This window comes from Urocampus carinirostris, chromosome 14 (genome assembly GCF_059441175.1).
Source record: "Urocampus carinirostris isolate Australia breed hairy pipefish chromosome 14, RoL_Ucar_1.0, whole genome shotgun sequence".
In the NCBI taxonomy this organism is placed as follows: Eukaryota; Metazoa; Chordata; class Actinopteri; order Syngnathiformes; family Syngnathidae; genus Urocampus; species Urocampus carinirostris.
In genome coordinates this window covers 27,824,739-27,840,664 of record NC_142362.1, presented here as the reverse complement: position 1 = coordinate 27,840,664, position 15,926 = coordinate 27,824,739, and the positions used below count along the sequence as shown (strand labels likewise).

General features: G+C 39.2%; 1 protein-coding gene across 1 annotated transcript; it reads right to left on the bottom strand.

Annotated features, from left to right (window-relative positions):
* Positions 1 to 68: 68 nt before the first annotated feature.
* rab20 (RAB20, member RAS oncogene family) lies at positions 69 to 10,612 on the bottom strand. The gene is made up of 2 exons (XM_088353414.1): positions 10,263 to 10,612; positions 69 to 2,484 (listed from the first exon to the last, which is right to left on the bottom strand). The coding sequence occupies exons 1-2, from the start codon at positions 10,450 to 10,452 to the stop codon at positions 1,895 to 1,897; spliced, it is 780 nt and encodes a 259-aa protein (XP_088209540.1). The 5' UTR covers positions 10,453 to 10,612; the 3' UTR covers positions 69 to 1,894.
* Between the last annotated feature and the right edge of the window lie 5,314 nt (positions 10,613 to 15,926).

The window sequence follows — 15,926 nt, the reverse complement described above, 5'->3', positions numbered from 1 at the left end:
TTTTTTAAAACACAGTTATTTAAAAATCTTTATTATCATGACACTTAGAAATTCAACATATTGTAGTTGTGTCATTTTTTTTATTATGAATCAGTTACACGACATCACATCAGTCAGTGTTAAATAATAACAGAAGATTTACGCATGATCTATGAAAACATTACAATGAAAATATTGATCAATACAGTGTAATTCACTACCTACATCATCACAATTTGTGCAGTTAAGGTTATAAAATTCATGAATGATACATTTACAGATTCAGAATGTCGTTTTTTCCATAAACATCATCTTTCAGTCATTATCAAATATTATGCTTCACAGTATAAAAGGTATTAAGGTGACAAAGGCAAGTGCTTTCTTTATCAATTCATGTAAAAAGTACCTTATTTTCCAGACTCTACGGTGGACCTAAAAACCCCAATTTGGAGAGAAAGTGTGCCTTACAACCCGCAGAATACAAGCAGATAGATTTAGAAAGGCATACAGTAAATATAAGTATGTGTTACTATACAAGGTTTTACGGTACATTACCGTATTTGAGCAATTATTGCAACCATCTAGGACTTCAATTACAAATATTGAAATATTGTATACAACGGGAATCGAACCAGTGTAGTAACGGAGGGAGTGGAGACAATTTACCACAAGACCAACAAGTGGTAAGAATGACCTATGTCAAGACTTTGGACCATGATCATTGATTTGCATATTCATTCTGATAGGTTAAACAGCCTCTGCATGTTTTCACTTCTGTTTGGAGAAAACAAAGTCTTTTAACAAAATACTACACTACAATGGTCCCCAAACTAGATATGGCCCACCTCCAGAGAGCATTTGGAGTTTTCTTTTCATATGTGTATTTGATAATAAAGTAGGGCTATTGCAATAAAAAGTTCCTTAGTTATAAATTATTTCATTGTTAATTATTATTTGGCAACTATTTTAAATACACATATAACGTGACATTCTGCTCCACCCTTCTGGCAACCTCCAGAAAAAAATACTAAACATGCCACTGGATGGCAACCCCCAGAAAGAATGCGATGTATCCTGAGAGGGTTATTTAATTACTATTGATTTCACGAATAAGGTTATTATCCATTTTCGGTATAGTTCTGTGAAGAATCCAGAAACGTTTATTTGATTTTCTGTTTCTTTAACACTTTGGCACTCCTGCAATCATCACACATTTTCTGTTACATACCGACCCCATCTTCTCATCAGAGAAGGGAAAGGTTATGTAGTCCTCACAGGAAAAAGTTTAGCAACTCTAGCTATACAAGCTCTTATACGTATGCATGCATATTAAACAGAGGTGGTTGATGGATATTAGAGTTAAGATCTTAAGCCCGAATTTCAGCCAAGATTCACCCACCTCTTCCTGATTCCATTCAAATAAAAAAGTTTGGGTTTGCTACGGGCTCAGTCCCTTGACTCAAGTTAATTGGTCTGGCTCGGGATGGATCGGGCTTTAATACCTGCGGACCAGGGTTGGGCTGGATTTTTTTACGTCCGATTTTATACCTTTAATGCGCAGGTGGAGAAGGGGTTTATCCCATCAGAATGCACTAGGCAAATCAGTGTTCTTGGCACTGTGAGTGGTGGTCTAGTGGTAAATGTTTTGGCGCTCTGACGCCACTACTCAGGTTCTATATCCACTGCAAACAATGTTTTATGATTATGGTTAGCGGCACATATTAATGCACAGGGTAGCTCTTGCTGTATTCTCAATTTCATGCGCCTTATAGTCCATTGTGCCTTTTGTATGAAAAATATATGAAAGAAAGACTAATTTTTGAAAGAGTTGGGGGAATTGAGTCTTGTTTGTGCCTTCTAGTGCAGAAAACACATTGGTAACAAAATTGGTATGTTTTCAGTATTTCGTTGGGGTCTAGCAGCAGGCGGATCGACCCCGTTTGCCACCGCCCTTCCTGCACACTTCCAAGTCCACAGTTGTAGACTGCCAGTTCTCGTTCCTCTTCTTCAAGATAGAAGGGAGCACCAAGTCGAAGAGTGCTTCAAACAGTACATCGACGTTGTATCCGGTCTTGGCGCTAGTCTCAAAGCACATTTTCTCCGCCGGGAGGCTGGTCCTCTCGTCCAAGCCTTTGTATCGAAGAATCCGCCCGTAAAACGCCAACGCGTCCTCACGGGTGACTTGCTTGGAAACTGTGATCTCGGGTAGGGACACGGGTGAAGCGGGCGGCGTGGGGCAAGCTGACAACAGGTCTGATCTCCCCTCTTCGGATCCCGTTTGGTTCTTGTTGGTCGTCTCCTGAGTGAGCTGAGCTTTAGCGTCCGTAAGGTCGGCCTTGTTGCCCACCAGGGCGTAAATGCAGTCTTGGTTGGCGGTGTCCGTCAGGGACAGGAAGCGCTCCTCAAGTTCCGCCAGGCTTTGCCAGTTGGTGACATCGTAAGTCAGGATGACGGCGGCAGCGCCTCTACAGTACATGGAACCCAAGCCGTGGAACTGCTCCCGGCCTGTAGAGGAAGACGCGGGAAGCTACATTAAAGTTGTAGGTAGGGCTGAAATAAACAACCATTTCAATCATTCAATGCCAGACGTTTCTCTTCAATGGGAAGTCGGTGCCAGACAATTTTTGCCATTTTGACTAATTTTTGAGGGCCTACAGAAAATTTTGTTCTCTAGCTATACAGGCATAGGACAATGTTCCCTCTTATTTTCCACGGGTCTGAGCGTTCACACGAAGTCGGTGAGCAATGCTTGAAACAACAGTGAGCAACAGCAATCCCAAGTGTGGCAACTAAGTTATTATCAAACATGTCCAAAACTTGACATCACGTTACATATTGCTGAGTTTCTGGCAATGCAAAGATTTTCTTTCATTTTTGAATGAATTATTGCAAAGGTTGTATGGCCTACAAACGTCATTTGTTTTTACAACAATTCTTTCACAAGATTTCCATTTCTTTTTTTCCCTGGTATCTTTTGTCGCATAATACATTTTTGGGGGCTTATTTAGTCGGTTGCACGATACACAACTGTATCTAATCACATTTTTAGTGGAAGTACAATGTTTGCAACAAGATTGACTTGATATAATTGGAAATTATTTGAATGCAACACAAACTTTTTCTTCTTTTTCCCTGTTTTTTTCAAACTTTCATTCCTTTAAAAAAAATCTCATTGTGTTTATTTTTTCCTAGCTGTTACTTTTTTCATTTTGTTCTGTATTTATTTTTTTTCCTTTGTTTATTCTCTTTTCTTGCTTTTTTCTGAATTTTTCCTTCCTTTTACTCACCTTATTCCCCCTTCCTTTAAGTCATTTTGTGCATAATTTTACATAATATTTGGTCATATAGGGATGAAAAGAAGCAAAGACAAACTGAAGAGCCGTTTAAGACCCGAAAGAGCCGGTTCCTTTTAGTGAGCCGAGCCGGAGAAGCCGGTTCTCGAAAAACTCTACTGACTTTACTCAACTTCGTTCTACTTCTACCTTGACTTCCAAATACCGCACTTAGAACACAACGTCAGGGGAACCCATGTATTTTTACCTTCATGCACTGTAACTTTGACTTAATTTGCTTCTTAATTAGCAATTTTGAACCCTGATTTTTGCGAGCTGGCTAGATTTTCTTGTGCGCGGAAAAGCTCTGGGTAGTGCGCAATTGCGCACACACGCAGCTTAGAGGGAACATTGCACTGGATAGATTTTCTCGTGCGCTGAGAATGTGCGGGAAGTGCGCATTTGCGCACACGCGCAGCTTAGAGGGAACATTGCATAGGACACACCAAAAGAAACCTTGAAACCTCATCTTTTGAAGTATTTTTTCTACTTTTCACCATTGTTCAGTAAACAACAGTTGAGCATTGCTAAGTTTCTTTAAAATACTCTTTTTCAAGAAAACTTCTGAGAAAAACGTATTTTTGTAAAAGAATGCATCTCAAGCAGAACTTTCCCTGCAGTGCTTTTGTGATACCTTAAATATCTAAGCAATGTTTTCCATAAACACTAGGGCGAGTCGCTTGCAAAATAACATTTTATAGCAGTAACACTGGCAGTACGGCGGCGCAGTGGTTAGCGCTTGTGCGGCACAGTCCATGTCATGGGAACCTGTCGTGGGTTCAAATCCAGCTCCAGACTTTCTGTGCGGAGTTTGTATGTTCCCCCCGTGCTTGCGTGGGTTTCCTCCGGGCACTCCGGTTTCCTCCCACATTCCAAAAACATGCATTTCAGGTGAATTGGCCGGTCCAAATTGTCCCTAGGTGTGAATGAGCGAATGAGTTGTCTGTCCCCGTGTGCCCTGCGATTGGCTGGCAACCAGTTCAGGGTGTCCCCTGCCCACTGCCCGAAGATGGCTGGGATGGGCTCCAGCCCCCCCGCGACCCTAATGAGGATAAGCGGTACGGCTAATGAGATGAGATGAGCAGTAACACTGATCTTATGCATGAACTTTTCAATACCAGATGTTTCCGGTGACGTCACCACAAGATCTTGGTCACCATGCCTATTGCATTCCTGCAGATGTGAACAAAACGTCATCCCTCTCTGACCAGACAATGACAATTGGACTTTGTCATCTTTTTTAGAAAGAAAAAAAGCTCTGTCTATACTAACTCCATATATTTGCTATTTTTACGACTCCTACTACTCCTGCCATCTAATGGTGATATATCATACTGAAATCATTCCCTGAGGCTTGATACATACCCGTGAGCTACGTCAAACCCCTTTATAATGTATATTTTTTACATAAAAAACTAGGGCTGTAACAACTAATTGATAAGATCTATTAAAATCTATAATTGAAAGGGTTGGCAACTACAGTAATTAGATGATTGATTTACTGTATCACGTCATTTATGAGCCACTAAGGACGAGTAATTGATGCAAATATGTGCACACAATTCTTTTGTGATGCTGAGAGTTGTAGTACCACTTTTGCGAGGAAGAAGATGCCAAGAACGGTGTTATAAAAGGTTTTTTTAAAAACTTTTTTGACTGAACGGTGTGTCATTACATAAAACATTAGAATAAAAGATTGACTGTGTTTGAGAGTTTCATCATAAAATCAAGTGGGTCATAAATCATAAGTGCAGAAAAAAAGAAAATTCAGCAGGTAAATAAAATCTCATCTCATCTCATTAGCTGTACCGCTTATCCTTATTAGGGTTGCGGGGGGGCTGGAGCCCATCCCAGCCATCTCCGGGCAGTGGGCAGGGGACACCCTGAACTGGTTGCCAGCCAATCGCAGGGCACACAGGGACAGACAACTCACTCGCTCGTTACACCTAGGGACAATTTGGACCGGCCAATTCACCTGAAATGCATGTCTTTGGAAGGTGGGAGGAAACCGGAGTGCCCTGAGGAAACCCACGCAAGCATACAAACATACAAACTCCGCACAGTAAGGCCGGTAGCTGGATTTGAACCCACGCAGGAGGTTCCCACGACCTCAGAACTGTGCCGCACACGCGCTAACCACTGCGCCGCCGTGCTGCCCCGGTAGATAAAACAATTAAGATAAAAATAAAATAATTATTAATAATGACATGTTTAACTCTACACAGGGGGCAGATTTTTGGGCATATTATATATCATTTTTTTATTTGGAATGTTTATCACATTTAAATATTCAACCCAAAAACAAATTTGTTGACAACATTTTGAAAAGTAGTTTTACATTTTTCATATTTATGAAAAATATAATAAGTATGCACATGCTTTATGAGATCAGTGGGGAAATGTTAACTATCTGAAACAAAAGCAATCTATGTTTCTGCACAAAACCTCCTTCAGGAAAAAACTACCATAAAAAGTGTTTAGTCGGTGCAAAGCTCTTCGTTAGTCGCTGTGTAAGTAAATAGAGAAAGATAATGATCCCCACTTCTATGAATCTTAAACAGATAAAATTGAACTAATCTTGCTGTCAACATAATTGCTTTCTGCCATTAATCTCCACACATAATGCAGCTTTACTCCACAGGCAAATAGTTGATAGGTCTGAACAACTCACGTCCCCAAAGGGTGATAAAAACTCTCAAAATGGAAAATACTATTCAACCGTAAGAGTATCTGTAACGCTCAATATTTGTAGTTATTGCATTATATCGGTTTGTAAGTGGAGCAGGAAACAGAGCTCAAGGTGATGGAATTAACTAGTTTTGTTTCCCTAAATAAATGTTTATTTTGTGCAGTGTTTTAGAGAAAACTTAATCTCAAATTAGTTTCAGTCATAAATAATACATACTTTGCATCTTTAAATTTTAAGAGCAGCTCTCTGGTTTATAAACCATTTCAGTACTTTTACAATTTTGACATTCTTCCTTTACACTTACTGACCATTTTTTAATAAACACCTATGAAATCCTGAATCATGTGAAGCCCAACTACACTGCTGTTCGGGCAGGTTTTGTCCCAGACAATTTGTTTCTGTATCAATTAGGCAACTAAATAATAGTGAATGTACCATCATTTTGGGCAAAAAAATATATATTCTGGGGAATCACATTACAACACAATGTCATTCTAGACTGTGTCATGCTGATGTCCCAGAAGAGGATGTCAGACTCCTTCTTGTAAATCATGCTGGGGGAACTGATAAGACACTAGTGCTTCTGGAAATAACTAGATGAAGCATAAGGTTTTCCTGTCATGACACCACCATGTGACTTTTTAGAGGAACAGGGCAAGAGCTGCCAAAATTCTGCTTTGAACTTGAAACTCAGCAGTTCAAATTAAGAGGGGTAGATAAACCGGCCGGTGAATGGTTTGTTTTGAAAACATCACAACAGGCGTCTTAGGCAGAGTGGCGCTGATCTTACATTTCATAAGCAAAGTGAAGCACGGGGCCGGAATGTACGGCTCGGTAGCCAGGTATGACACTTTTCATGAGTCCATCTGGCTCGGATTTTCCACAGCCTTGCTAAGCTTCTCTGTATTGTTCCAATTTTAGTATATGTTAAGCTGAATGACGCAGGAAACAATTGGTTCGGTCTCGAATATGAAGGACAAAGTCCTAACTACAGTTTAGAGTCACGGTGTTTCACCGAAAGACCCCGTTTTGGCTATTAGTCACAATAGATTCCTGTTAATGGAAGCTTATTAACCCATTCAGTGCCATTACGTATAAATAAATTTTCAGAAGCATTGTACCTCAGTGCCAAAACTTAAAAAAAAAAAAAAATTTGTTTTGTTTTTAAACTATGATAAATACTTTTCTGTAGGTCTTTAAAAATGAGTCGAAATGGCTGGTACCAGCACTTCACATCTGAGACAAATGTCTGTCATTGAATGAGTGAAATGATGTATTTTTCAGTGTTGAAACACTTCATGATAAAAACCCATAGAACAAACTGTAAACTGTAAACACCCGAAAACACCAGCCAAGCATCCCCAGCAATTTTATTGGGAGAGCGATAAGTGTGGGTGGATAGCTGCACACATTGCCCACAACCGATCTCTACTCTCACCAAGCATCTTCTGCGTCAGGTATCGCTTTTTTCATACATTTGGCTTGGAGATGAAATGCACTGGTACAACATCATGTCCCTACCACTAGAGGTATGAGCACTGTAGAGCTTCTCTACTTGTAAGGCTGGTAGGAAGAGACGTCATTGGGATTTTTTCAAAGTCTCTTAGCCAATAAGATGAATCAGAATACACATGCAAGTGTGATGTCTGCCTTTTAACATTTCCCATATATTTTTTAAGCGTAGTTTGCGCAAGTTATGAAAAAAAGATGAAGACTTTTAAGAAAACTAGTTTTGAAATATTTGAAAACCCAGACCAGAGTGACACGGCCGCTTTCTGGTGTCACATTTCATCAGGAGGGACGAAAGGATGACCAACTTAGGTGCCGAGGTGCCTAACTTGTTTGGGTGTTTGGGCAATTGGGTTGGTCATGGTCCAAAAAAATTTTGTGTGTGTGTTTTTTTTTTTTTTTTGCTATTTTTTTCCCTTTTATTTTCCTTGTTATTGTATGTGTTTGTCTTGCTGTCGGTCACCCCTCTTGAGGGATATGACCAAGGTAGATAGATAGTTTTGAAATATGTCAAGATTTGCATCCATGAAACAGAATGAAGAACAAATAATGACAAGATTCCCAAGCTTTTATACCACATCACAAACCTAAGGGTAAATACATTTGTATCCCTCTTTGCAGTATTTGTGAAACCATTGTTTACAACAAAAAATACAAGCCTCAATGATTTAAGTTGTGGGAGAGAGACAAATATTAAGTGGTATATTTGTTTGTACAGGACACAGACTCTGGCATTAGTTTAGATTTTTTAAAAATTAAATGTCACACAGCAAAATAAAATGCACAGAATATTTAGCATTTGTATGGAGTGAGTTTTAGAATTTTGTTGAATTTTGACTTAAAATGTACTAAGTGGCCCTCAGAAAACAAAAACAAATTAAAAAAAATATACTCAGAAATATTTTGCTTTCATGGCTCTTTGAGTCAAAAATGTCCCCAATTCCCGCGATAGACCATAGGAATTAGCCTGGGAAAGGTCATGTAAACGCAGACAGGAAGTGACTCATTGTCCATTCCTTATCTTGAAGTATTTCAGTAATTCACCTTTGCATAGTGAATCGTGCCACAGCTAGCACGTTTGCTAAACATCATGTCCATATCCTATAATCTTCCCGATTATCCAGAGACAGAAGTGCAGTACAAATACAAAAATCCGCTTGAATAATCAATTGCTAGCGGGAGCGAAAGTGGACAAAGACTGCCTGTTTCTGACTGTTGAGTCACACAGCTTTAGAGTTCAGTCGTAGTGAGAGAAAGTTAACACCTTGTCAACTGTGTCACTCTAGAAACCCCCAAAAAATAGTATCAAAAAGAGATATTTCCTGTTGATGATATCTGTGTATTCATTGTTATTAAAACATCAATTGCAGCGTGGTCATCCTTGAACAAGGATTACCCCATTTGCGGTCCCTTCTCAAGGTTTCTTCATTTTCCTCATGTTGAGGTTGAGTTTTTCCTTGCCCTTATGTAGGTTTTAGATCAGGGGATGGTGTAATAATAGTCTGCGGTATGCAATTATCTGTGGTCTGTGCAGCCCTTTGAGACTCTTTGTGATTAAGGGCTATACAAATAAAAATGACTTGACTTGACAAGACACACCACCGAAAATGTTGCCCCTACGACCCTAGCGGTTCAGGGATCCAACCAACCAACCAAATATAGCTAAAGTATCTGTAGGCAAAAATTGGCCGGCTCTTCCCATTTGAGAGAAACGTCTTGAAGGATTTTATACATTTGACCTTTAAGGATTTTATATGATTGAATACAAGTTACATTTATCGAGTTTAAGGCAAGATATTCACTGACTGGGCTTTAGTTTAATGACAGGTCACGCTGTTCCAAATGCAGAATATTTTGGGGATTTTGATAACGGGACTCTGACGGAGGACGGCAGGCAATGTTTTGAGAACAAGACCCTGATGACGTAAAAACGCTCGGTGTTGTTTTGAGTTTTCCAGACATCGCGGCGAGGTGGTGGAGCCCACGCTGGGCTTCCTTGGCACGCCCATGGGAGGAGCCGGCACACCACCTTGCCGGGAGACGTGGGCCAAAAAGATGAGAGCTAAAGGACTTAAAAAAAAAAAGGCTTCAGAGACTCCAGCGTCACTAATTCGGCCATTTTCGATGGAGTACACTTAGTTAGATTGCTAATGAAATTAAATCTGCCCCCCGGGTGAAAATGTTGGCTTCCTTGTTCATCTTTTCCATCAAGAAACGAGCGCGCATAAATTGTTGGGTGAATGTAGGTTGTGTTAGGTTAATGGGGTCAGATAACAATTCGAACAATTTGGTTAACGGCTATATTATTATATTTAATTCCCAACAGTCTGAATGAATGAATAGAGGAAATATTTAACCTTCAACTTTTTAAAGGTATATTGTGTAATATTTGACCACTATATGGGACTATAATGGTCAAAATAACAGCGCCAAATAAGATGCCAGACAAACAGTATAGTATTAGGTATGGAGTCTGCTATAATTCAAATTTATCAACCTATGAATATTTATTAAATCTAACATTGTTAGAACAGCTCATGTGTGTTTGCCTATTATTCAAATTCATGATTATTATTTTTTTTAATGAATGAGGGTTTTTTGTACCACTATGAAGCACTAAATATTACACACTGTCCCTTTAAGGACGTATCAAAAGACGCAAGATGCCTCTAAAAATAGACGAGTCCATGGGGAAACGCAGGGAATAATTGCGGAAGTTTTCATACAGAAACACACTCGAGAGGAGAGATTACCGGCGGTGTCCCATATGGAGACGTTGTAGGGCCCCCATTGTTTAAGGAAGAAGGCTCCTCCGACGGTGCTGATGGTGTCTTTGAACTTCCTCTCCGTGTATCTGTGAAGGAGAGAAGTCTTGCCCACGTTCATGTCCCCCAGAAGGACCACTTTCACGTCGGGCTTCTTCATCTTCGACGACTCGGGCATGTTCCCCAAGCTACGTTTTGGTAAATAAAAATCGAACGGGCAGTCCTACCTCGGAACAATCAAGAAAGTAAGACAACGAGCGCCATTTCTTATGAGGCAAAGTTGGAGTTAATAGTAATCCGCTCATCCTAAAAACCGCGCTCGACTTTTGAGCGGCTGGGACCGCAAGTGACGCCAAACCGGAAGTTAAATTGGGAAACTTCTTTCCTCTTTGTCACGCCTACCGGCTTTAAACATGGCCACGCCCCCTTCTAGGAGAGCGACATTCTACCCCAAGAGACACACGCTTAAACTGCACTTTTCTTTTCGAATCTACGTCTACTAAATCTGATTGCACGAAACTATGAAAAGATGTTATATAATGAAATTGTGAATATGCTTGATTGCTATTAAGATTTTCGAGAAGGGTTGTTCAAACCTCACATTGTGACATTGTGCTTGCTGTTAAAAAAGTCATATTGAAATATAATATTGTGAATGTGCTTAATTGCTGTTGAGATTGTCATGATTGTTTTTTTCTGTTATTAGTGTCAATAAATTTGTTCAAACCAAAAAAAAACTATGAAAAGATATAGCATGGAACTTATTTTGAATTATTTGTTGCTGCTAAATGCGATTGTGCTTCTTTTCATTGCACTATTTTTAGTCATGTCAAGTCTCATCTCATCTCATTAGCTGCACCGCTTATCCTCAGTAGGGTCGTGGTAGTGCTGGAGCATCGGGCAGTGGGCAGGGGGACACCCCGAACTGGAGGAAACCCACACAAAGCACGGGGAGAACATACAAACTCCGCACAGGAAGTCCGGTAGCTGGATTTGAACCCACACAGGAGGTTCCCAAGACCTTAGAACTGTGCCGCTCACGCGCTAACCACTTTTATTCATTTTTTTCCTCTTTAAAGTCTTTATTACATGATTACCCAGGAGTGCCATATTCTGTCTCTATGCATACAATGTTTCACAACGTTGACATCAATGACAATGAAGACAGTGTCACAAGCCAGAAACGGAGACAGGACCCAGTAGCGTTCGTTTACTCAGTTTTATTGATAAAGAGAAGGAGCAGTGCTTGCTTCCATGATCCTATGATCGACAGCAGGTGGCTGGAACGCAGAAGTGCCACTTCGAGCAAGGATAATCGTAGGCAGCAGGAATACTGTTCATTAGCCGGAACAGGAGAGCAAGGGCGGTATCGAGTCCAGAAACGGGTTGGCAACATGTATAAGGCAGGAAAAAACAGGGCAGGAAAATGTCGGTAGGTATGAGCTTGCCTAGATGGGAGCATAGGTTTGCAAACGGTCTGACGGCTTCCTTTTGGCAGCCGGGGGTTTAAAAAGAGTCTCTGAACCAATCCGTGCTCGGGGCTGTTGGCTCCAATTGGGCAGTCACAGGTGCCCTGAATCAGCAATCATGACAGACAGTGCAATGTTTAATACAGACGGACAGACAGACGGACGGACGCATAGACAGACAGACAGACAGACAGACAGACAGACAGACTGTCTGTCTGTCTGATAGACAGATAGATAGATAGATAGATAGATAGATAGATAGATAGATAGATAGATAGATAGATAGATAGATAGATAGATAGATACAGTTACAGGGGCGCCGTCTCAAGCACAGAGTAAGAGTCGGTGTAATTTCTCCCAACTGATATTTTGATATTCTCCCTACCATATATACCGGTACTCACATCTCAGCCGTATTAACAAATATAAAATAAAATACTGAAATCAATAAGTGACAAAAAGTATGTTTTCTTTTATTTATTTTACTGTGTAGCTAAGAAGTATAAGGGGGGTCAGCTTCAACGTGAGAATATTTGGTAGTCACTTCCAGAGTAACTCCCTTCTTTTGGATGTCGGTAATTTATGGGGGCAATGCAATTACTTTTAAGATGAATGAAAGAATGAATGAATGAATGAATGAATGAATGAATGAATGAATTAATTAATTAATGAAAACTTTATTTCGAACATTATAAATTAGAAACAGGACAAAACAATGACTGGACAACAAAAATAATGTTAACATAACATGTCTGAAAAGAGGTAATAAGAAGCAGACGCTTATTTTCCCTACCCCTTCATCTTCCCTATTAAATACGTTTTACAGATAGCTCCTCTTGTGTCTAATACAACAAAGTCTCATGGATATATATATTACATAGGTCTGATATCAAAAATTATAATAATAACAATGGTCAGATATTTTATACACTAATCATCGTAGTACCCATCTAATAATGTTATAATCCTACTAGTCACTAAATATCATTGTGACACCAATGATAATAACAACAATAGCAATAATAACAGTTATTATATAATAATAGTAACAATAACAACAAGGTTAACAATAGTAAACGCAGTATTTCCAATCTCTAGTATCACTCATACGCCATTTTCTTCATCTCTGTATTCTGCCAGTAATGTTTTTTTTTGTATTTATATTTGAACATGTGAATAGTTGGACATTGTTTGATCTGGTCTTGTAAATAGTTCCAAAGTTTGACTCCACACACCGACACATACATACTTTTCCTGGTAGTTCTCACCTTTGGGATTTTGAATTTACTACAGCCCCTTAAGTTATAATTTACCTCTTTCCGAGTGAATGATTTTTGGATGTTTTCTGGCACTATGTTTTTGTTGACCTTAAATAGCAGTTGGGAAGTGAAACATTTTACTAAATCATCCAATTTTGATCATTTGGACTGCAGGAATAAAATATTAGTATCATCCCGATATCCTACCCTGTGTATGGTTCTAATTGCACGTTTTGGGGGGATAAAAGGGGGCTGTAGTCAACTTTTGTAATTATTGTCCCAGACTTCTGCACAATATGTTAAGAATGGCGGAACTAGAGAACAATATAATAAATACAATGCATTATAGTTTAAAATGATTTTGGCTTTATTAATTACTGAAATGCTTTAGATACCTTAGTTTGTGTGTGCCTGATGTGTTTTCCAGCTTAATGTATTGTCTATTATGACCCCTAAAAACTTAATTTCTGATACAAATGAAAATGAAGTAACTAGTAAATGCAAGTTACATTAAGTAACAATTTACCTTTTTACAGTAACGCACACAACACTGATTATAAACATATATGCAATAACACAATATTCAGATACTATGAATACTCTACATAAAGCAATCAAGATCAAAGAAAGTCAATTCGAGAGTCATGTGATACGATTGCTGTCGCGCAGACATGACATTTTATCGGATTTAGGATTTTCCGAGTAGTCTTTAAAGGCATCGCGAACTATTTCTTCCTGGATCGCTGTGGGTTAGTAAAGCCTCATGAGCAGACTCTTTTGCGCTCATTTGACAGCGTTGAAACGCACTTGGAGTTTAGGTAAGAAGTGAGTGCATCGTGTAGGCTCATAATAACGCGAAACAACTCAGTGTTAGAGTATAGCATTTCTGTAAACAATGAATGACAACAACACACTACAGCCTGTTCAGACGCTCGCCTTCTTTTTTGTCACCGTAATCGCGTCGATTCTCACCACAGTCTTCCTTTTGAACACAAAAGGTAAAGTGATCACATGTGTATAAAGTAGTATCTTCTGCGCTGTATGACGACCTTTGTGTTGTATCCAACGTTTTGTCGAAGCATTGAAAGCTCGCGCCCACGTTAGCTTGGAATTTAGAAACGATGGTCTTTAGGACCCAGCATCCGCCACGTAAACTATGGGTGGTACGTGAATTGTTTCTCTCAGATGACCGATCGGAAGTGAGGTTGAATAAAGGGCTTATTTTATAAAGCTGGTCTTCGTTCAGTTTTGGTGAAACTTCCAAGCTTGGGTATTTTTGTGAACGATTTAGAGGGATAAACATAGCCAGACTTTAAAGAGTAATAATACTGTCAAGTCAAGTCATTTTTATTTGTATAGCCCTTAATCATATAGAGCACAGGTGTCAAACAGGCCGCACGCGGGCCAAATCAGGCCCGCTAAGGGATTGAATCCGGCCTGTGAGACAACACTCAGAGAAGCACAATAGAAAAACAAGCTGCAGGTTGAAATATGTCAACTTGATGTTGCCAAAGCCAGGTGCCTCTCACAAAGACACTGTACTTGTATTTATTTCTGTCGCTCTCTCTCTGTCTCTCTTTTCAACCCTTTTTCTCCCACTCTCTCTGTCTCGTTCACTCTCTATGTCTCTCTTTTTCCTTTCTTTTGTTCCTCTTTGTCTCTTTCTCTCTCTGTCTTTTTAACTTGTTTTGCTCTAACTTCCTTTTTTCCCCTTTCTCTCTTTTATCTTTCTCTCTTCCTACCCTTCGCACTTTCTTTCCTCTTTTCTCTCCTTCTGTATTTCTATTTCTCTTTGGATTTCTTTCTTTCTCTCCATTTCTTTCCCCCCTCTCTCACGACTTCTCTTTTTATCTCTTTTGTTTCTCCCTCTCTCTCCCTCTCTCTCTTTCTTTGTATCGCCCTCTCTCCTTTTCCCTCCCTCTTTCTCTTATTTCTTTATCTCTCTTTTTCTTTCTCTTTAATCTACTAGTCCGGCCCCCGACAGAATGTTTGTTCTATCGTGTGGCCCCCAAGTTAAAATGAGTTTGACACCCCTGACATAGGGTCTCAAAGGGCTGCACAGACCACCGATTATTTCAAACCACAGACTATTATGACACCATCCCCTGATCTAAAACCTACATGGGGGCAAGGAAAAACTCAAAAACCTCAACATGAGGAAAATGAAGAAACCTTGAGAATCAGGCGATTAGCTTAGCATCTTTTTCATACCTGTCAACTTTTTTCCCATATTTTAATCGTTTTTTGGATCAATTCAAATAGTGTTCGATGTAAAACAATTTTTGTATGGGAAAAAATAATTCCTTAACTTGATTTTTGTTAGAGAATAATACTTTTTTTTAAAAAGAGCCAGTTCGAGGCGGTCGAAAAGTGATCCTGACAATTGCATTTTTTATACTTTCGCTCATTATTTTTCAAAAGTTATGATTTTAGGAATAAATGCAATCAAAATGCTCCTTTGCGTCGCTAGAGGGCCGTGAAAGTGAAAAGGAGCTATAGTCCAGTCTGGTTTGGAGTTAAAGCTTCACTAGGCTCAGCCTTGTAGTTTGTTTTGATCTTCGTTGCTCGTTCACTGCTAAAACTCGTATTTTGTATTTCTATTGTATTCGTTTCTAAACATTATCTGTCTTTTTTTCTTTTTTTTTTTCATAGATTCCCCCCTCACGTTTTCTTGCTTTTTTATTTTTTCGTTTCACTTGTTATTTTCTTTTTATAGCGTTTTACTTTTTGCTTTTTTTTTAACCTACATTTTTTCTTTTCTTCTTCTTTTATTTACTTTATCATTTTTTCCGAGCATTTTACTTTATCTTACTTTTTATTTTTCCCTCCCTTTTCTCCCAGCTTTTTTCGTCTTTTCCTCTCTTTTTTCTTCCTCGTTGGTTTCTATTTTCCTAGCTTTATACTTTTTTTGCCATTCCTTTTAT